The 23,245-nt window shown below is 36.8% G+C and overlaps 1 protein-coding gene across 1 annotated transcript in view; it reads left to right on the top strand.

Moving 5' to 3' along the window:
- LOC149067677 (collagen alpha-1(XV) chain-like) overlaps positions 1-23,245 on the top strand; it is a 130,794-nt gene that overhangs the window by 90,794 nt on the left and 16,755 nt on the right. Inside the window, exon 6 of the mRNA XM_089252408.1 lies at positions 22,980-23,030. Within this exon, the coding sequence (XP_089108534.1) occupies positions 22,980-23,030 (51 nt within the window). The remainder of the gene's footprint in view (positions 1-22,979; positions 23,031-23,245) is intronic.

Raw genomic sequence — 23,245 nt, forward strand, 5'->3', positions numbered from 1 at the left:
CTTGTGGCGTCGAAAAGCGAAACAGGAAATAATTAATAACTGTTGTCTAAGGAAGAAACAAACAGGACTGAAGACGTAAAAGTGTTAAGCTGCGGTACATGCGACCGACCTCAAATTATCATTTTTAATTAATAAGCCAGACTAATGTGTCTTTTTCTCTCTCGTTTCGATTTTACATCTATTATGGTAATTTTTGTCCGTAAGCTTATCGTCGAAGCGTGTGTAACATTATGCATGAAGATGATTATTTATTGTCAAGCGTACAGTGAGTGTGTGACCTGGGTTGTCGAATAGTTAGGATCTACCACGAAATTTTACTATATGTTGTTGATTTTGTTGTCGTGGATCTTTGTTAAGGTTAATCTCTATGAATCGTGTTGCCCTTTTTTTCTTTCAAATATGATCATTTATTAAAAACTGGTTGCGTTAGGATCAGCCACTGAACACTCATCAATTTCTGTTCTGAACGCAAAAGTCAACGATATGCGCGCCGCGCTGTCGCGTTATTGTATTTGTTTGGCGCCTGCCTGCAACACCACCACCAATCTTCTAGCACACATACCACAGCTCAAAAAACAACTTCGAACTGATCTTTTTTTTCATTCTTAGTGTAATATAGACTGTAAGGATAAGTTTACAGCTTGACGTTACCGCACTATCCAATTCCTTGACGGAATACGTCTGTCTCAGTTTCTATCAAAACAAATAACATTTCTAACACAAAGCTCAGAAACTAAGAAACCGTGCGTTGGATAAAAATCAACACCAGTGCAGCAATTTTAAGAAAATTTTGCATTAATTAGGATGTGACATTAGTTATACGATCGGTTACATGACTCACTATAAATCCTTTAATACCCTTTAATAGGCAAGCATTGAAATATCCATAAGAGAAAAATTTTGAAGGGTTGTATAAAGCAAATGAAGAGGTACCTTGAATGCTATTACATGACAAAAAAATTATTGTCAATATTTAAAAAAAATATGGGATGCTGCACTTCAGGGGACATACCATATTTTTAAGATTTACATAGATTTGAACAGTATAAAAACGTTAAATACTATTTAGTGTTTGCCAACTTATTTTTCTATCATTGTTGAAGAATACACAGCAATATTTTTCCACACACGTTATTTCTCCCCAAAATGCAAGGTTCAAAAATCGTTCTTTCTTGGCTTTTCAAGAAATAGAAGACGTGTACCTTTGAGCCAATCTGCTGGTAATTATAGAAACTTCATGAACAGCTCACAAGTAAAAATCAAATGTTTAGGGATTGTTTAGGAGCATCAATACGGAAACGAGCTCAAAATATACAATGCCTTTGTTTGAAAAATATTAGAAACTCGTGCTTCTTTTTTGAGAGCAATGCGGCAAAATAAAGGGTTAAAAACACAAGCGTTTGTTACAATGGCGGGATTTGATCGAGAACATAAGATTGCCAACTCGAGGAATGCACATACCATGAGTCACATATACAATCAATAATGATCTCTTCGAACGAGGAGGGTTGACTGATCTTTTCCTGTTTATGGATCAACAACCAACAGTCATTGCTCGGACAAATATGAATTACCGATGTCCGGTGAGGAACCGTTATTTCCGCGAGAAAAAAATGCACAAGCTTTTTCCCTCTCTTTCCCAGTACCCTTTCTAGCAGCATCCCATAATTTCGGGGAAAATATGGTGTTGACAATGGACCCACCAACAACACTTCATCCATATAATCTCTCTCTCCCCCATCCCTTCGATTGGTTGTTATCATTGTTGTTCGTGCTGTAAACGGCTTGAATACATCACCAAACCACGATCGTTACTTAGAACTACAGTAGACGCCGCCTATTAGAATCACGGATAATGTTATCATTTTGGTATTGTTATCACTTTTGCAAAGTACGGAATGGATCGATAACATAACAAGGAAAAAAAGTCGTTTATAGTTATCAGGACTTCGGTTTCATGTTATCAATTTTTTCTTCGAAAGTTTTTTCCCGCATATTTTGATGCTAAGTTTGAATCAGACTCCTTTTTTTTCCCTATTTGTTATCGTTATCAATCTGCAAGATTATGTAGGCGGTCAAAAGGCTCCCTTATTGACAAAAGTTTCCGTACTCAATTAACAATTTCCTAATTGGGCCGTAATAGTCGCTATGATCCTTGTACGTGTAGCGATTCTTTAGAAATTTATTTCCTATAGTGAAGGCATGTAAAAGGTAAAAAGTAAGCCCCTTCCTTTTCAGTTCATGGTCAGTTATTTTAAAGTGACCACATTCACAGTTCCTTGGCCGGTAAGTCGGCATTTCATATGTGATCTATACAAATACAAATACAACGCCACAACAGACAAAATGCCAACCAATGGCTGATAAAAAGATGCCCATAAAAATATGGATGTCATATATTTCAAAAATACAGCAACCCAATTAAAAATGCAATTAACACAAATTATAAACAATATATACACATGATAAAATATTATACAACGCCCATAAAGAATACTTATGGTTGTCTTATTCTAAGAATGGATAGCTTCTCGATTTACCCCAACATGTTTATCGTATTTCTTTTCAAACGTGTCAATTGTGTTACAATTTACTACCTCCGGGGGTAAGCTATTCCATTTATTAACAACCCTATTAGAGAAGAATTCCCTGCGACACCATAACCTTGCATTGTCCCTCACCAATCGATACTAGTGTCCCCTTGTAAAAGCAGTCGATTGGCGGTGTACTAAAAGTTCATGGTCCATCCTATCCATCCCATTGAAAATTTTGAACACTTCGATCATATCTCCTCGACACCTGCGTTCATCCAATGTAAATATATTCAAAAAATGAAGTCTCTCTTCATAACTCTAGCCCCGTGTGCCAATAAGGATACGCGTAGCTCTTCTCTGCACCCCTTCAACCAAGTCTATGTCCCTCTGTAGGGGTATGGTCTCCAAAACCTTACAGCATACTCCAGTCCAGGACGAACTAAGCCTCGAAAAAGCGGAAGAATGACATTAGGAGAACGCGAAGAGACCTTTTTGAAAATGAGACCGAGCATTCTATTCGCTTTTTTGACCACCGCTGAACAATGTTCAGAAAACATAAGTCGCTCGTCAATGAGAATTCCCAAATCGGTGACCCTAGTTGCATCCGGAATAGTGACACCATTCAACTCGTAAGAGAACCGTGGGTTGTTCAAACCAAAATGAGCGACCATGCACTTATCTACGCTAAACGTCATGTTCCATTCATTTGCCCATGCTGCAATACTGTTTAAGTTGGTCTGGAGCAACTCCCTATCGCTTTCATTCCCGATTACCCCCATTAGCTTCACATCATCTGCGAATTTGCTAGTAATCTCATCGATACCCTGATCGAGTTTATCGATAAAAAGTGAAAAAAGTATGGGGCCAAGGACACTTCCCTGAGGAACTCCACTTGTGACGTCCGTCCAACCAGAGAATTCCCCGTTCACCATAACTCGTTGCGACCTATCTCTTAACTACGATTCTATCCAATTCATCAAGTTGCCCCCCATCCCAATCTCGTGTAAACGCTTCAAGAGTTTACCATGTTGGACCCGATCGAATGCCTTCTGAAAATCAAGGTAAACAACGTTGACATTTTTGCTCCTGCCCAAAGCCTTAGTCACGTGATCATAGAAGCAAAGGAGGTTAGTTACATACGACTTCCCCTTCCCGAACCCATGCTGATTATCAAACTGCCTTTTGATGATAATTTCCAAAATTTTCGAGAGTGAGCTCGTCAAACTCACTGGACGATAATTTGACACCGCTTCTCTACTACCCTTCTTAAATATCGGAACAACGTTAGCAAGTTTCCAATCTCTTGGGATGATACCCTCAGCAACACTACTCCTGTATATCTGTGCGACTGGCCCCAACAATTCATTAGCACATCCCCTGAGGACCCGGGGATAGATATCATCTGGTCATGGTGCTTTGCTTGCACATACATTTCTTAGAAGATTTAGGACCTCCACGTCTTCTACTTGAATATAGTTGAGGGTTTTATTACCCCATGTAACACCCGTATATCGAATATCATTATCTCCATTAAAATCCGACGCGAAAAAGTCATTGAAAGCACGACACATGCCTACATTGCTCTCCACCCTAGAGCCTCCTATCGAGAGGGGGCCAACTGTCCCCTTACATCCATTATTGACGTATCGAAAAAATGATTTTTGGTCAGAGCCAATGTTATCTGCCAACCTAGATTCAACTTCCTTTTTACTATCCATTATCGCTTTCTTCAACAGTCTTGTTTTATCAGTAAACAATGATAGGTCACCTCTTCCACTTCTATCTATGGAACGTACCGTAAAAAGTATCATAATTCGTGATACACATTAGATAGCCCTCACAATTTCTGAATAAAAAGGAAGATTTTTAGCTTAATAGGGGGCGGGGAATCTTGTTTTTTTTTTTTTTTAACTGAAGAGAACAATGTACGATTTAACATTTTGAAAACCTGTTGTGTGGGAAAGAAAATCGGAGTTGTCCCGTTTCCATACACCCCGTTTGTCCAAACCATCGTACTTTACGCCGGGATTTTTTCGGATACAGATATCAATCGGCTATTTTTAACAGAAACCCCGAATCCCTATGTGATCACATTGAGCGGTGTGCACAGTATGAACTATAGTAGTTATTCAATTTAAAAGCTGTTATTTTCAAATCAAGTTTGAAACTTCTCTTAAATGCGGTGTTTCCATTTTCTTTTTGTTCTTTTCTTTATTTCTTTATTTGGAAATCGATCCAATTTTTAAGAAAACCAAAACTGTTGTCCGTTTTCGTATGTACCACCTGTTTCAAGTTGAACATGGTACGTCGACCGCACCTTGCAGATGGCCTCATTTGAAGGAGGCCGCTCATTGTGAGGCCCACCAAAAAGAAAACTTTACGCCATATATTTGGAATACGCCCCAGCATAATATACTTATTATAATGGCCGCTTCGCATCCTCTCTCGCGGAACAACACAATGTACTTGATGTACATGAGCTATATTTAGTTTCTGTCGACTCATAGCAGCGTAGTGATTGTGTTTTTTTATTTTGCTGAAGTTCCCCTTCAAAACCAAAATACGATTATCCTCTTATGGTGTCAGATGCATTGAAATATAATCCATCCCCATTCGATTCGTTAAATCGACAGCCGGTATTTCGGTGGTTGTAGTTTGATCATGAACTCGTTTCAACTCTGTACTCTATTTCGTATCGTACCAGTACAAAAAAGAAAGTCTTTATTATTGTACAGCAAGGGGTGAACAAATCTAAAAAATTTTACATACCCGACTGGGCATATAACTTCAAAAAATATATGCCCGAGAAACATTGCTTAAATTCATTTGTTTATTGGGGCTTATTGATTTATTTAATTTATCGTAAAAACCGTTTCATTTTTTCAACAAAAAGCAAACACAAAAAAGTACATAGTTATCCTACACACAATTATAATGTAATATTTATTTACACATTCAGGAACATAGGATATATATACTCTTCAAAACATATAATGAATATACAATGTTTAAAATCAATCATTATCTTCTGAATTTGCTTCAAAATTACTGTGGCTGTTGATATGTCAGAAAGTCCCTTTAATTTACACATTTCCCCATCCCCGCTATTTTTTGGATTTTTTACATGCGCGGGCATATGGTCAAAAAAAGCACGTGGCCGAGGGGAATTTTTACATGCTTCGGGCATGTCGGGCAATAGATTTGTCCAGCCCTTCTGTACAGTATTTACGAAAAGAAATAATTATTATTTTTATAAGTTCATTCCTCACTCGTTTGATTTCGGATTTTTTAAGGTATCCGACTATCTGCAAAATGTCAATGTGGAAGAAAACATCTATTTTTATTCTTCATGAAAGCCCCATTTCTTGTTATTCCAAAACAGGCCCTGTTTTGTTTATACGATGTTTAGAACCGAAGTTACGTTCACTTTAGTATTGTGTTTATGTATACAAGTATACAAGTAATCCATCGAACAAAAACTTTAAACGCGTTTTACGCAGAATGCAATTTTTTTGGCATTTTCCTTGAGTTTGAAACATGATTAAAAAAATTTATTCATTGCATCATTACAAAATTTTAATATGATATTTGCTAATTTGCTATTGTTAAGGTTATGAATCAAAATCTAAGGTCTATCACATATATTTGTCTAATTATAGTGTTTTTATATTCGATATGTTTGGTAAAATTTCAAAAAATTCACACGTTCACTAACAGATTTGAGTGTAACTTATATGAGCATATCATACAATCCTTTAAATTTTGGTTCATAACCTGCATCATTACTAACTGAATGTACTGTGAAAATAACAAAATCACTCAATTCAAAGAACTTTTGCAACCGTGTATCGAATATTACACGAATTTGGCTTAAAATTTGGCATTAAAAATGAATTTCTCATAGAAAATGACAAAATCCAAAATTTATTATTGTTTTCACCATTTTGGGTCACTTTATATCAAAAAATGTTCTTGAAGTTCACTCCAGTACCATTTTAAACAAAAGTGACAAGAAAGTTAGTCGGATACCTTAACGAATTCGTGGTAGAGAATACGATTGATATATATAAAGATATTTTCTTTCTCTCTCTGGCATTCTTTTGGAATTGTTGACGCTTTTATTCATCTTCCAAAGTGAGTTTGATACATGCTGAATTCTCAATAAAAAATAATAAAACCAAAGTTGGACTCGAATCCAAGTGCTGCACTATCAAAAGAATATTTGGAGTAGTTCTAAGTATCAAATATTGAAACTTTACTCATGAGATCGTACTCGAACAGGTTGACCGAGAGCAGTTCAAGTCGATGACATTCAGCATGGGATTTAATAGGAAGTTACAAAGTACATTTGAGGCAACGTATTTTAAACACTTGAGAGATGCAAAAAAGAAGAGCCTTGAAAAGACGTGTTGTTGAAGCCCTTGAAAAGAGTGAAGCTCGATCACAACGTGGGATTTTATCGCGACGTTTTCTCACAAAGACCTTTGTTTTTTTTCCTTTCATTCACTTTTTTGTTTTGTAATAGTAGTAGTAGTAGATTGCGGATGTTTGCCCGCTGTTCTTATTGCATTCTCATGTGGGCCGCCCATGAAGAAAGAAAGAGTCATAATTACCAGCACATTGGATGACCCATTGCCGATTCTTCTTTGCGAAAATCTTCTAATGGACGATCTCGTTCTTTTTCATTTTTGATTTTGTGAAACACGATTCCCCTTCAAGTTCAAGACATTTCTGATTGTCGATAAGGATTTTTGCCTGCTGTAGGTGTTTTGCCAATTAAATATGACTTACTCGTATAAAGTAGTATTCTTTTAGACTTACTTTTTTACGAATATAGTACATAGTACGTAGTGAGTGCTGTAGTGGTGGGTTGGTAAGATATGGGGTTAGAGATGGGAAGAGTTCAGGTAACATGGGTTCGAACCCACCCACCTCCAAATAATTACTTTTGCCGCTGTGGTGGTCGAGTGGTTATAGTGACGGACTCGCGATGCGAGGATCCGGGTTCGAACCCTACAGTGGTGGTCGGCTGAAGTTGGTTTTCTGTGGTTCCCAACTTCAAGGCGCAAATGCGAGCCGATCTTCCCGTTAAAAAGTCTCGCCACAGAGAGCAACAGTCCTACAACGATAAATCATTCAATCATAACACTTCACTCATAGTTAGCAAAACTGGTGGCAGATGGCAGCACTACACATAACAAGCATTACAGAGAAACAAAAAACTTCACGTCAGGTTTCACTACACGCACATTCCCGCATGTACCGATTGGTTGGGGGTTCCGCGGGGTGCATGTGTGGTGTAGCAGTAGTAGGTAGGGCTCGGGGATCCATGATGTTCTTAAGTCAGCCACCTCGTTGGGCAATTTGCCTGTTGTGGCGTTGTATTTGTATTTGTATAAAAAATCAGTCGTGTTAGCTTTTAGTGCTACTTGTTTTCCTGATTTCAGTACAGTACTACAAGAATTTAGATTTTCCTGGATTGAAATAGAATTCGACAATAAGAAGGTGCATCGTTCTAAAAGCTTCACGTATGAAAATTAACGCAGTTACGACCCTTGATTAAGGATTTCTAACTGCTGACAACGTGAGTAATGACTCGAAATTATGATCATTTGGTGTAGTTATAGTTTAAGTGATAATAATCGAAGCTATTCGTAAGGTACAGTTTAAATAATTCGGTAATAATTGACAGATTCTTCCCCTACTAATGAAATAAAAGCTTGTGAAAATACGAAACTTTTCGTGATGCTCCTCTGTAGTAGACAATACCTATGAAGGGGAATCATGGTGATCAAATGCTATTGCTGAAACAACACTCGATGATTAAAAAAAAATTTAATTTTTCATAAGCACTCTCCCATTCTCAATCATAATGATATTAGGTTATACTGGATTGAATCGCATGATAATGCGGCAAACAAAATGATGCAACGATATTTCCGATTCCTAGAATTATTTTACTGACTCAGATGATAATAATGATAGTAGTCTTGATTTTTTGTGTCTGCCCGAACAAATATACAGTCGACACTTGTTATAACAACCCCACATTATACCAACCATTCCCTTACAACGGCCGATAGGATAAGTCACAAATGTTTTCATAGAACGACTATCATATATGTTTTTTACTTTCGATATAACGACTCCTCCAATGTAACGTCCATTTTCGACAAGGCAAAGGGGGCCGTTATATCGAGCGTCGAATGTATATAGGTGCTCTTATCCGGAGTGTAATGGACAATACAATGTACTGTATAATAATAATACTTGAAGTGTGTGTGTGAGAGAGAGAGAGAGAGATTTTTGTCGCAAATATATAAAACGTGGTGGCAAAACGAACTCTATTTTTACAATTCTTTCTTTTTTCTCAGTATTTGGAACTTATTTTGTTCGAAAAATTTTCGGAGGTAAAATAGATCTTGATGTAGTCCATATTTCCTTACAAACTTGTTTATCCCATCGTCCCCTTGCCTGCAATCCCATAGTATCCCATGTTATGTTTGTAGTTTTTTTCCGTCAACCTGACCCGTTCCATCACTTCCCAAGGAGCTATATTGCTCACTTTGGGAAACACTGATGTGCAGTAATACCTCGATTTACGCTACTCCGAGTAGCGCGATTTCGGAGTTATTAATACCGCTAATACAGCGGCGATTGGGACCCCGGCACACCAATTATGGTCATGGTCAATCATGAGATTATTGCTGGGATAGAAGAATTTATCAATGATAATCAAGTAAGAATTGTTTTATCCGGTCAGAACATCCTATATAGGGAAACTACGCTGATATATTTGAGCATCTACAGTATATAAAGATGAAAACTTTGCCGTGATTTTAGATTGGAATCAAAAAGCTCATCATCACACACACACACATACACAATCGTCTGCCATTTTTGTGAAAAAGGTCACAATTTCATATCTGAAACCGAATTTTATTTCCAGTTTAAAAAAAACCGTTTAATGTGATGTTGATGCTCATTATTTACAATGTGCCTGGTCTACAACTCTCCATTGATTCAACCCACGGGTGAAAGTTGTTTTCTTGCCTACAAACACAAACAGTTCATTTCGTTCGATTGACCAAGGTGTTACGAAAATATTCAAAGCGTTCAACACATAGCTTTCATTTGCACAGACTTTAGGTAATGTAGAATTTTTGAAAACGGAAATGCAGTCACAGGACAAGTTAAGTTTTATCAAGTCATGAGAAAGTAACAGATGGTACACCCACATGGTGAGACGGAAAAACGCGTTTCTTCAAAGTTTTTGTCCCAATCAACTACTGTATATAATATTTACGTGAATTTTTTTTATGCAAAACCATACCTGATTTACGCGGTTGTCGTCGGTCGCGTAACTTCGTAGTTTATTGAGTAGATGTTTTTTTTGTCTGCCAGTCTAAATCTATAAACATACCGGGGTGTGTTTTATCAAAGCAAGAGAGAGAGAGAGAAAGATCAAATCAAATAGGTGTTTACCGTTTGTTTGTGTGTGACGATTAGTTCCTTAATTTTTCTTATGTAAAAGTCGTTCCACGGCGATGACTTGAATGTGGGCTTGAGCACAACGATTGAATCTCTCACTTTTCTTCAATGTTTTGTAAGCTCAAAACTTAATTTCTTATCCCATTAGAAACTATAAAATGAAATTTTTCCTTTGAAACTTGAAACATTTATTCCTTCTATAAACTGAACATAATCGTGTACTGAAGTTTCAAACTTCATCTGAAAATCATTAGATGAATAGAATTGGCTAAGAACTACTATAAGCCCGATACTACATTAGATAATGTGTGTAGGACGAGGATTAAGGAAAAATTAAAGTCAATTTTTTGACATTTCATAGCGATTTATTGTCGATTAGGGTTTTGCAAGAATCTCTGCCAAAAGAGACACGCGGTGCGATTAACGCGTGATAGATGAACTGTTTTCCCCTCATCTGTCATTCCCCTAGTCCGTATGTGGTTCTATCCTATGGATGGGCCTCTCGGAATTTATACCGTAACCCCCCCCCCCCTTCTCCGGTCTCATTCCCTTCATTCAAAGATGAATAAAAGCGAAAGAAGTTTTCCCTGCGGTTACAATCTGATGAAATGTTTCCATGATCCGCTCTTTAGGGTAAGTCATCTGGCTATAACGTCACCTCCAGGTACTATTTTTATGCCATGCTATCGGGAGTATGAACGTGGTATTATTCGCGCAAAACACACTGTCCTACAATAATTTGTTATACGGCAAACGATATTCGATAGCAAATCCCACTATTATACAGGGTTGCAAATAGAGGGTGGCAGTGCCAAACTGCATGCTCTTGCCCTGACCAACACCAGCTTTATTAGTCAAGCTAACCTTCTAAATAGAGCTGGTATTGCCCGGACTGACTAAATAGGCCTACTTAGTTGCAGCCCTGCTCCCTTGTATGCCTAATTCTTGTGCGTGTCATTGGTGCCATGCTTATCAGATAAGCATCGTGCTTGTTAGGGGTAGATGGCCAGTCTATTTGATAATTTATTTCGGCGTACATGTTAAACAGATTCTTGTTTTTATCTCAGATGCCAAATATATATGCTAAGAAACATGGTAGGAACCGTGGGGTCATCGGCGGAGATATGTGGGGTCATGGGGGACATTGCCCCCTCCAGTGTCAAAGATGGAATTCACTGATCCAACATGTATGTATAAATAGGTACTGACATCATCCTCGTCATCTCTCACCCCAGTTCTTCAAGTCTATCGCTGTTTATGCGTGGGGTGTGTACACAAGACGATTTATGTAAAGTAATTGAAGCATTTAGTCCTCGACCCAAGAAAAAACAAAATAAGAAGATACACCAGTGTTAAAGCTCTTCCAGCAGCAACTCTGAAGAAGAAATCGAGATTAGAAAAATGCCTCCAGTGACATATCCAGTAATAATTAGCCTTATGAATGAGCAGGACATGGAGAAGGTTGTGGCGGCACAAAGATTAAATCTGACTGGATTATATGTGTCTATTGCACGAAACATGCTTATCTTTCACAGGAATGGGGTGATAATATTTTGATAATATATTTATAATAATATTATTATATCGAAAAGAAACTTTTCTAATATTTTTATATTATTCACCTTTTTTAAAGTAATTAGCTTTTTTCAGGTATTTTTATAACAAATATTTTGACGTGAATATGTCTTTCAAATCATCTGACGATACTGGGTGCATTCGCAAAATGTTGCTTGACGAAATGCATTAAACACTCATTTATCTCAAAAAGTATTCAGAATACATCAATGTTTTTGATGTCTGTGGGTAGATTTCGTTAAGACAAATGTAATGATATCACTCTGGTTTTGATACCTCTTCTGGTCTGGTCACCAGATCCACGGCCGTTTTTGTAGGCCAAAATTGTTTTTTTGTTCTATACCTTAAGAGGTGCAGAACGCAAGTAAGAGCCAATGGTATCACCTGATAGACGTTTTTAAAACAAAACCAATAATATCACTCCGGTTTTAATACCTGTTCTGGTCTGGGCCCCAGCCTCGCGGCTCGCTTTCGTAACGAAATTGTTTTACGCTATACCTCGAGAAGTTTGCAATTTCAAATAGAAGCCAATGGTGTCGTCTGATAGGCATTTTTAGGACAAAACCAATGATACTAGCCTGGTTTTAATATCTGCTCCGGGCTGAGCACCAGGCTCGTAGCCCGCTTTCGTAATGAAATTGTTTTACGCTATATCTCGAGAGACGTTTACAACGCAAATAGAAGCCAATGATGTCGTCTGATAGATATTCTCAAGACAAATTCGATTACACCATATGGATGTTAATACGTCTTCTGGTCTGGGCACTAGGCTGGCTGGCGGCCCGCATTTGAAATTGTTTTACGCTATATCTCCAGCAGCTCACAACGCAAATAGACGACATTGGTATCGTCTCTGTTAGCTATTCCAAAGACAAATGTAATGATCTACCACGCGATTCAAGACACAAAAAACGTATTCACGTGAAAACTTGCTGCAGAGTCTATGACACAGACTACCTCAATTTTTTATACCTCAAAACTCGAACTTATTTATCATCGATATAAATATAGCTATTTATCCGAACATCGAGGGATGTTATGCCCAAATAGTTTTGTAGTGTGTGTGTTTTCGGCTTTCTACCAGTTCTTTTTCACGTCCATTCTAATATAAAACAACAACAATGTCTCCGAGTTGGTTAAAAATTATTTTTTGAGAATTTATGTATATTCGATCCGAACTCTTCGATTTGAAAAAATATGGCCATCTAGCTCACGAGTTTACTCTATACATGTGTGTATATATATTATGCACTTTCTCTATGTGTTGAGAGTGAGTTGTAACGCTCAAAGCAAATTGCGTAAAGTGGGATGAACGTATCTACGGTCTACAGCATTATGTTCTTGATACTGGCTTATTTGTTATGACTGTGAAACCACTTATTGGGCTTAAGTGGTGAAATTCGTTTCGTGGGCCATTTCCGGTCAAAAGAACCTTCGGTACATTCTAATAATCTTGAATGGACTAAATTTAGAGTTAGCGCAATGTATTTTTTTAACAAAGAGCATAAACATGTTGATGTGTTTGTACCATTTCGAATTCAGCGGAAGTAGATGAACCAGAGGAGAAGAAATTAATAGCGTAATATTGTCACAATTTTTCCAGCTCGATTCATAATGTCTCCGGCTGTTCACTCGTTGTCGTCAATCACTTTCTTTTTCTATCCTTCAATACCATTTTTTTCTTGTCTCTAATGATTCCGTTTGGGACGAGCTTGGGTTAATAGGAAAAAAAGAGAGTAATTATCTCTTGGTGCAGCAATACGCGTAACAACTGACGTTTCGGCTTCATTCCCCCGAAATGTGTAATTCTGTCTGACTCTGGAATCTTTCGTGGTCTGTAATTTTGTGGAGAGAGCGAAAGTCCGTTAATTCGTTTGGAGCTGCTACTCATCGTCGACATCTCCGCCTATTTATCCTTAACTGTTTCTATTTAGGCCTTCTGGACGCACACAAACTACGTCTATGAACTTCTTGAGTGCACTGTAGTTTACTATATGTAACGACATTCTTTTTCTGACAAATTTTCAAAACAATCAGACTTATTCAGATAGAAAATGCGTAAAAGCCTTTCTTCATATATTTGTTCATATCTTTCTTAACCCATTTGTACCCATATTTGAGTACAGCTTAACAAGAAAAAGGCATGTGTTGCAAATCTTTTCGAAAAAAATTACTCGTGCTTCAAATGAGTTAATCCAAAAGTTATCGCGACTGAGAGACGTTTAAGGAAAGAAATATTTCCCATAAAAAATATACAAAAATATATACAGGGTGCGAAAAAAGTCCGTATGAACTTTAAAAATGAATAAAAACCGGAAAAATAACCGAAATAAAAAACGGTTTACAGGGTTAGCATCGCTAAGTCACGGGAATTTCTTTAAGACAGGAAACAATAATAACTTAAAAACAGCCGATAGATGGCGCTGGTGCGAAAGACTTCGGTGGAAATATGCAAATGAGACTGTTATAAGAACTTGCGCTCCTAATCCACAACCACTTCACCGTTGTGAACCATGTGTGTGGGCCTGCTGCACTCTGCTGTTGTTGGATTTGTGACTCGCCTGCAATTTGTTCTCCCCTGTGGGGATGGTCATGTGGAACACATACTACTGTAGTAAACGATTTGGAGACATTCTGTTCGTTATTTGCGTATCTTTTCTTTGATTTGTGTACGTCAGCACCAACTATCGGCTGCTTTTTTAGTTATTTTTTTCCTGTCTTAAAAAAAATCCCGTGATCTAGCGATACAAACCGTTTTTATTTCGGTTATTTTTCCTGTTTTTATGAATTTTTAAAGTTTCTACGGATTTTTTGCCCACCCTGTATGTCTCATTTTGTTTGTTTAAAAATGCCTATGTTTTATTATGGTTGCGTTCCTCGTATTCACAAAGACCCCATCACCGCTACAAAAGGAAGTGACGATGGGTGCTTGCCAATAGCAGCATGCGTACGCTCCCTAAGACCAGTGCCTTGAAATTGGGCTAACATTGAATCTGTAGCAATAGTGCCACGTGACTCCAGATGAACACTTTGTACGTTTTAGAGAAGAAGAAGGTGTCACTGTCTTAGTATATCGGTCCTGGCAACTGAGTGTGTATATCCCCACACATGCGCTGGTCCTAGTGACTCTTACTAATCTGGTTCAAACCTAGATGCCATGCAATTTGTCGATACGACGATCCAGCTTCTCGAATTCTGATAATTTTACCCCATTTCTAACTCTGTCAAGTGGAAGAATTTCCTTCGATAATCCAAAAGATATGTGCCTATCAAACATCCCTCAGCAACAGGAAAACTGCAGACAATCAGTTTTCGAAAGCTTTTCAATAGGGCAACAAAGTGAGGAATTTTACTACCTCTGGTGGCAAGCAAGTTTGTTCAGTCATATCACGTATCTAATTAGCTGCTTAACTTAAACAGTTTAGATTAAAAGACACCAACCTTTATTTTTTTCTGGGGTTTGTAGTTTTTAATGGCAGTGAATGTAGTAACGTGAAATCGGTAGTTGCAGTGATATTGGTTTAGACCAGGGTTTTAGACCTGTGGAGTGCTCGGCTTGAGCTTTTTGTAGGAAATTTTAATTTCTGAATTTATTGTAGAGTGCTCACCTCCGTGATACAGAATACTATTGGTGTTCGAACACAGCCGACATCACTGGAATTTGTGCTAGACTTTGACTATGAGTTAAATCACACAAATATTGCCAATTTAAACAAACACCATTGGGTCATTATTTTGAAAAGGGGTCATTGATTTTGTTTTTAAAATAAAAAATCTGTAGAAACGAGAGCTAATATTAAATGATGCTAAATAAAACATTAGACGCACTTATACAATCTTCAAGAAATTTCAAGATATTTGTTCATTAATTCTTATTCAGAATGCATACGTAAAACTACAAAGCAGAAAATAATTGTGTAAAACTGCGTATATATTCATTTCGTCTTTCCCATCAACGGTTCCGATTTTTCACTCTCTGCTTCTATATACAATCTGATAGACCGTTGATTAATTGTTTTACTTAGTATCTTGGCAAAGTTCTTCGCTTCGTTTGCCATTAAGTGAGAGTGAAGAAATCACAAATAGGCTAACTTCTCACCTCTCGCGATAGGCTAACTTCTCACCTTTTGAATATTCTTTCTGATCAACAGCTGTTCTAACGATGCTGCATTAACCTCCAGCAACAGACTATCAACGCTGTGGAAAATACCATTGAACACCTTAAAAGCATCCATGTGCTTGCAATGGCATTTAGCGGACTATCACAGAATGAGTCTTTTTGTACGATCAAAATGATGTTGCAAAACAAAATAACTCGAAAATTTTAACGCGTTCTGCTGGATTTTTTTATTCAACAATATATTGAACCAGAAATTTCAATTCCAAAAATATTTTAGATATTTGAGATAGTATTTGAAATGTGCAACACAGAGTGGAAAAAAAATTGTATCTCGCATATAGGAATCGCGCCCTGACATAACAGGGCTCCAGTCCTGGGCCCCGTGATGAATTCGAATGTGTGTGTATTTTTTTTTTCATACTATAAATTTACTATAGAGAGGTCCGTGAGAGAAATTAGATCAGTTAATGATACTAAATCCCTACAACCATCAAAAGACATATAGTTTATTTATAACTCGATACATACACTTCGATTGCCCTCCATCATCAATATTTGTGCATTGCACGGTGATCCGAGAACAGTCCATAAAATATTGGTCCGAGTATGATGACAATTTAATTTCACCCGCAATTATAGGATTCAGGCTAAAAATGCCGCGTCATTTTTTGTTACTAAGTGATTTGTTGCCATTTCCCCGAAAAACATTTGACATTTTTCAATGAAGGTCAAATCGCACAATGCATAATTATTGGTTCTGTTTTAGTATTAGAGAAAAATTTATACCTTTGGGCAGCTTTCTATTAAATTGCGTGTCATTTTGAGAAGTTGTAGCGAGGTCTCAGAGCCTTAGCTCAAGTGACTTCATTAAAGCCAAATTCCTGATTTGTAAAAAAAAGTTGCGTTATTAAACTACTATATCCTCTCACACAGATATTCTTCGAATTAAAACCAAATTTGGAAACACTTGAACTCCACCCAGGGTGCACTTATAAGCTGACAGAGATCGTATAATAAATGATAACTTCAACTGTCCATACTATATTTTGATATAGTACTAAAAACACACTCTAATATTATTTAAGCTTAGCCTCGGGTTGTTCTATGTGGATCTTAAGATCATTTTTCTGCTGAAAACTTTTTTTATATTTTGTTTTTAGCCTAATGAAGGCCAGATGAGGCTTTATTTCGAAAACTAATGTTCAGTCCAGGATATAAATTGTATAATTTAATGCGAAGTTGCAAAAAAAGGTTAGTTATACACGGCTTTTTTTCTCAGCCCAAGAGATATCAAGGAAACACATAATTTCTGGATATTACGCTGTGAGATGAACTCGGAAAGAAAAATTATCTTGTCTCCACAGGGACACAAACCCAGGCTCTCTTGCATACCGGGCAAGCATGCTACCATCTAAACCATAGTTTCCCAAGCTTTTTGTTCCATCGCCTCTTTCATCACAATTTTTTTTTCTCATCGCCCCCCAACTCAAGTGAACCCATAAGATCCTATGTTAAATACATAGCTTTTATCACCCCCTGGACCATTCCATCGCCCACTGGGGGCGATATTGCCCACTTTGGGGGGAAACACTGATGACACGACCCTGTCTTTTTTAGGCGGATCGTTTCTCCAGTGGTGTAGATAATAGCATGCTTTCCCGGTATGTAAGAGAGCTTTGGTTCGAGGACCGGCGGAGACAAGATGGCTTTTCTTTCCGAGTTCACCTAAGCATAATATCCAGAAATTATCTGTTTCCTTTAAGGTTAGTTATCATTTATCAGGAAATTTAAAAAAAAAACGCTGATGTTGAGAGACAGCAAGGGACTGGCATATTTTGGGGGGAATTTTTTTTTTAAACATTTATATTGCAAAATGTACTAATATAAATTACAGAGTTAACTGAAATTTGTTTAAAATACAGACTTCCACTGATATAACAGGTAATAGATACATGCTACTAAAATGATATTTTTTTGGTCTGCGGCGAGACTGAAGCAAAACGATCGCATAAGAATGATATCGGTTGCGCGTGCTCGTCGTAAGATCGTCCAGCAGTGGTCATAATAAGGTTCTGTTTGATAAGCGTGAGGGAAAGCTGTACTTCTCACCGTGCACTCCCACCATATGCGAAGATAAATGCCCTCTGAACGGGGTGGCGTGGTGAAAATACGCATTGTAAACGGGGAGGGCGCGAATGTTCACTTGCCGCCTATGCCAATAATACAATTTTCTCACTGAACGGGGGCCGTCACTCCTACCACCTCCCGTGTCCACCTATGCCTCCCCCACATGTTCATTGCTTGTGTTACTTACCGATAATATGCGTATTCCCGAACGTGAGCCATCAAGAAACCGTTACACAAAAATAATAATCAGAAAAAACAGTACGAGTTATAGTTATATAAAAAAGTGTAACTGACTTATACAGTAAAACTTCGTTAAGTCGTCACTCCGGTTAAGTCGTCATTTTTCTTTAGACCCTTCCAGCTCTCATAGACTACAATATTAAACGTTAGACTACGTTATTAAACCCTCGTTTACTCGTCGCTAATTTCGGTTAAGTCGTCACTATGAAAAAGTTTTAGAAAGAGGAATAGACCATTTTTATGGCTCCCATTAAAAAAAGAGCTTGTTAACAGCATTGACATATGCTTAAAAGTCACCATAAAATCTTATATACCCAAACGGAACAGTTTAAGTAACGAAAGTTACGCTGGGGAAGTTCATTTGCCGACTATAAGGTTTTTGGAACGTTCGGGACTGTTCAAGCTAGATCTCATTTCTGCCTGGTCTTCATTGAAGAAACTGGACAAACCGCGAGACACCCAAGCTCTGTCGCAAGAAGCAACGTAAGCACTTCGCCGCCCCCCCCCCGGGGGAGGGGGGGGCAGGGCATCTCCGGCTAAACCAAAATTTTTTGTGAATCAAAGAATCAAATTAATCAAGTTAAAGTCATAGTGCAGCGCGTGCGCGGGCATGGATAATAAGTAATCATAGAAAGCATGGACTCTACTAATTTAGAGCTTGAAATTTAATCAAAATATCTTTGTTGAAAAAAATTAGACATTCTTTCCCAAGTTGAGGTCTTCTGTTTACTTTTCCCTGCCCAGGGCCCCCTCCACACAAGTCAAAAGTGTTCGAGATTACTTTGTAGTTGCATCATGAACTACTGATGAAGAATTCAAACAATAAAATTAAAGTTGATGTATATGTAAAATTAATGTGCAATAGAGTAGTTCTGTAATGAAGAAAAGCTACTTATTCAAACTGTTGTTCTGTTAGTCTAAATTAAAAATTACTAGTATAAATCAAAGTGTACAGTGCATTTCACCACAATAATTTGAGTAATAAGAGATAAAAAAGATAAAAAATTGCTATTATTTTTTCTTTCGCAATCTATAAATTTTATTAATATATTGTTATTTTGATTCATACTTTAATAAATGTCATATTACTTTAAATTTATACGATTTTCATAACATCGCACATTAAAACTGACGGAACTCCGCTTAAGCCGTCATAATTTTTCGATAACTTGAAGTGACGACTTATCAAGGTTTTACTGTATTTACTATAGTACAGCACATAAAGGTGCTGTTGCAAGCAGGGCCGTCTTCAGAGAATCATGGGCCACCGAGCAAATGTTCTGAGGCCCCCTACCTGACTAGAAATGTGATTGCTTACCAATTTACATTCTTAATCTCGAAAATTTTAACGAGATCTCATTACCATGAGGCCTCTCTGCACTTGCATGCGTTAAGACGGCACTGGTTGCAAGTATTTGCAATATTTCAGTACCCAACTACCATGTTTTTAGCCTGTCTCTTAATTTATATACGTCGGTGTTTCAAATACGTTTATTGCATGTCATGGTGCAGAGTTATTTTGGCACGAGATGTCTTACGATATATTATATAAGACAAGGTGAAACTGCTGCTGAACCACGGGCCGAATATGGCCGAGAGTATTCGGTATACAGTCTGCAATGTAGTAGTTGAACAAAATTTTCTAAACTTAAGTATACTTTGAAATTTAAATTTAAAAATGGCAATAAATAAAAAACTCATACAAATCAATCTGAACAAAAATGACTAACAAGGAAACAGTTATTTTCCGGATATTATGCTGAGGTGAGCTCGGAAAGAAAAGTCATCACGTCTCCGCCGGGACTCGAACCCAGACCCTCTTGCATACCGGGCAAGCATGCTACCATCTACACCACTGGAGACAGATTCATGTGTCACTGTCACGTCAAAAACCCACCGTCAAAAACCGTTGTCAAAAACTGTCAAAAACCTCAAATATTGCTTTTCGATATAAAAATTCCCATTGAAAATGCACACGTTAATTGCATGTAATGTTTAAAGTGACTATGTTATACAAAGAATAAATATTTAATAAGATTCTAAAATAATTTTCTACTCCCGACAGAATTATTTTGGACAATATATGTTTTTTTTTTCTTATAAAATTTGAATAAAGCATAACATGAACATTGAATGGAAAACTGTGGAACGATTTGACATTTTTTGATTCAAGATGATTCTTGACCTTCCAAAATTTCTTCAACTGCTTATATATATGCATTGATATAAACTATCTGCTGTACTCTTTTTACAACAGATAAGTGTTTAAAAAAGTTTATTACATCATGTATGTAATGTTGATTTCTGTTATTATTAAATTATCTAGATAACCACTGATACTTAAAACGATACTCTTATTGCACATAACATTGAAATATATCTAGCGATCAAAATACTAAATTGTAGGACTAAAATGTCATTTAATTTGGCAATGCTAGCTTGTATATGTCAAACTTGGTTTATTCTTACTTTTGCACTATGATATGGTACATTTACTAGTATTTATAATGCAATGGTTTTCCAATTGAAGCTGTATTCAAACGTGCAAAACAAATGCTTTGGGTATCAAGTCTTGTCAGCTCTGCTTTGGTTGAAAATACTCTTTAAAGCTGTGTGAATTTATACACACTGATCTAAGAAATTTTCAGGCGAAAATAAATGAGTTCAGTTAGTGCATTAACAGATGCTGCGTCAGAAATTTTATATGGAATAAAATTTTGGGCAGATCAGAAAATTTAAAATATCAAAATATATATTTTTCCTCAGTAATTATAATTCTGAATATAAAACCCTTTAATCTAAATAAAAGTAAGTATTTTGTTATTTAACATATCTATCAAGTTAACAAAAACTATTTGACATCATTGACAGTAAGATTTTGATAGTTTTAATACCGAGTTAGTTTCTGGGGTCAAAAACCTAACCCTGATGCCCTATCATACATATTTTGAATAAGCAGCTCTAATCCACTTAACAAATTGAACACAGGTAATGAATAGCTTAGATAAATAAACCATAAAATTATATTTTATATGTTCTAGACTAGATATGTTGAAAAATTCAAAAGTGCAAATTATAATTAATATTTTGTTTTAATTATTGTAATAAATTAATGTTTAAAAATAAAACATTGTAGTATGCCAAAAAGTAAGTTTTTCATCATGTTGTACACCTATTATGTTCAAAACATTATCAAAAGGCATTCATTTAGGTTTTTGACGGTTTTCGACAGTTTTGACGGTTTAAACCAGTTTTTGACAGTTTAAACCAGTTTTTGACACTTGTCATGTCAAAAACCCAACCCTGATTAGTTACGATTGAAATCGTAGATATATACAAACTCCTCCCTAAGGTCGGGATTACACTATAAAACTTTGATAAAATCCCTCTTATAAAACTTAGAAAATCCAACCAATAAAGCTCATAGCTTACATTCGAGCAAATGCAACCAATAAGCTTATTGGTTGAATTTTTTATAAATGTTTTATAAAAGGACTTTTATGAAACTTTTATAGTGTAATCCCAGCCTAATATTCATACCGAAACAAGAATATGATTTATTTTAAGGTTCGACAATTGAGCAAATGTTCGTTTAGAACATAGTTTCTCAAACCTTTTGTTCCATCGCCCACCAGAGGGCGATATGGCCCACTTTGGGAAACACTAGCTTAGAGAACGCGAGTCTATAGGACTATTAGGTTAGGTACACACTACTCTGACGTTACGTGGTCCCGCATCACAACGACTCTGACGTGACGTAGGACTACGTAACGTCAGAGTAGTGTGTAGTGGCCTTACGATCAGTCGAGCAACGTGTTTCTCATATGAAACAAAAATTATATTCATATAGAAATATAAAAGCGACGAGAGAGATATCGATTTTCATTTCATGGTACTTTTCTACTTGCCTTAATCTTTGGCTGACACTTTCTTCAAAGTATGTTATTTTCGCTCGGGTGTGAATTCATTCGAAGACGTGTCGTGAAGACTTGGGGGTTTTTTTTAACAGGTCAGGCTACTTACTTCATGTAGAACAACGAAATGCGAAATAGGAAAAAAAAATTAGAATATAAGCGGCACGCTCGAACGGCTGAATGACATCTTGAAGATACCCTAGACGGCATTTTAACACGATCGCGACGGAAAGAAATTTCAAGTTGCCAACTCGAACGTGTCACATATTTTTGTTCTTTGCAGTTGAATAAAATGGGAGGAGAAACGACCAAAAGATGTCCCGCTATTTTCTTACACATTATCATTTTGTGGGGTTTTTTTTTCTTTCTCTCTCTCTCTTCTATTTCGAGTGTCAGAATAAAGAACCTTGTCTAGTATTTATCATCGTTGGTTTGAAGTTAGCTTTGGCTTTGCGTAGAAGTAGAGCCAATGTTGCAGTTCCTCTTGTTTTTTTTGTACTTTTTTTATGCGAAACGGGAATTAGATGTTGCTACCAAATGTGGGCGAATTTCCAAGATTCAACATTTTATATTTTATTCAAGTTGAGGTCTTCTTGGGATGGAATCCCGTAAATTTCAAGATATCGTCGTTAAAAATCTAGCCTGATGTCGCGGGTAAACCTGATTGGATCAACCCACGCCATCCGTCCTGAACTAAGGTAGGGTTGCACCTTAGTGAAAAATGTGAAAGTCGTCAACGATTTCTTAACTTAAAAATTGTGACACCCTGTCATATAAAAACATAGTTTATGAAGTCATCTGCAGGTCAAACATTAAACACTGTATTCAGTAGGATGACATAACTCAACCTAACCCTGGAAATTATTTCTCAGCAACATCTGTACATTTAAAAAAGTATTTTTAAACTAATCATTGGCATAACAAAAACGTGAAATTCTATTTTACATTAAGTAAAACTTATTTTTTTCTCATGTTTAGGGCACTGGTAGTGGAGATGGACGTGGTGACGTCACCATCGAAGAAGTTGATGTAAGTATACGAACACTTTTTTTCTGTAACAAATGGAAATGTAACAGAAATTATCAGTACCAGAAGTAATAACAAAACTCCAGAGTGAAGAGTAAAAAGCCAATACCGATAGACAAATTCAAGAAACAGAACATGAGTTTATACTTAATGAGTCGTTTTTAGTGGAAATGCTTGAAACACATCATAAGTTGTCTTGCATACACACTTCCGTAGTA

This window comes from Pholcus phalangioides, unplaced genomic scaffold (assembly GCF_987345545.1).
Source record: "Pholcus phalangioides strain wild (caught in Gottingen) unplaced genomic scaffold, Ppha-v1.0 ptg000029l_1, whole genome shotgun sequence".
In the NCBI taxonomy this organism is placed as follows: Eukaryota; Metazoa; Arthropoda; class Arachnida; order Araneae; family Pholcidae; genus Pholcus; species Pholcus phalangioides.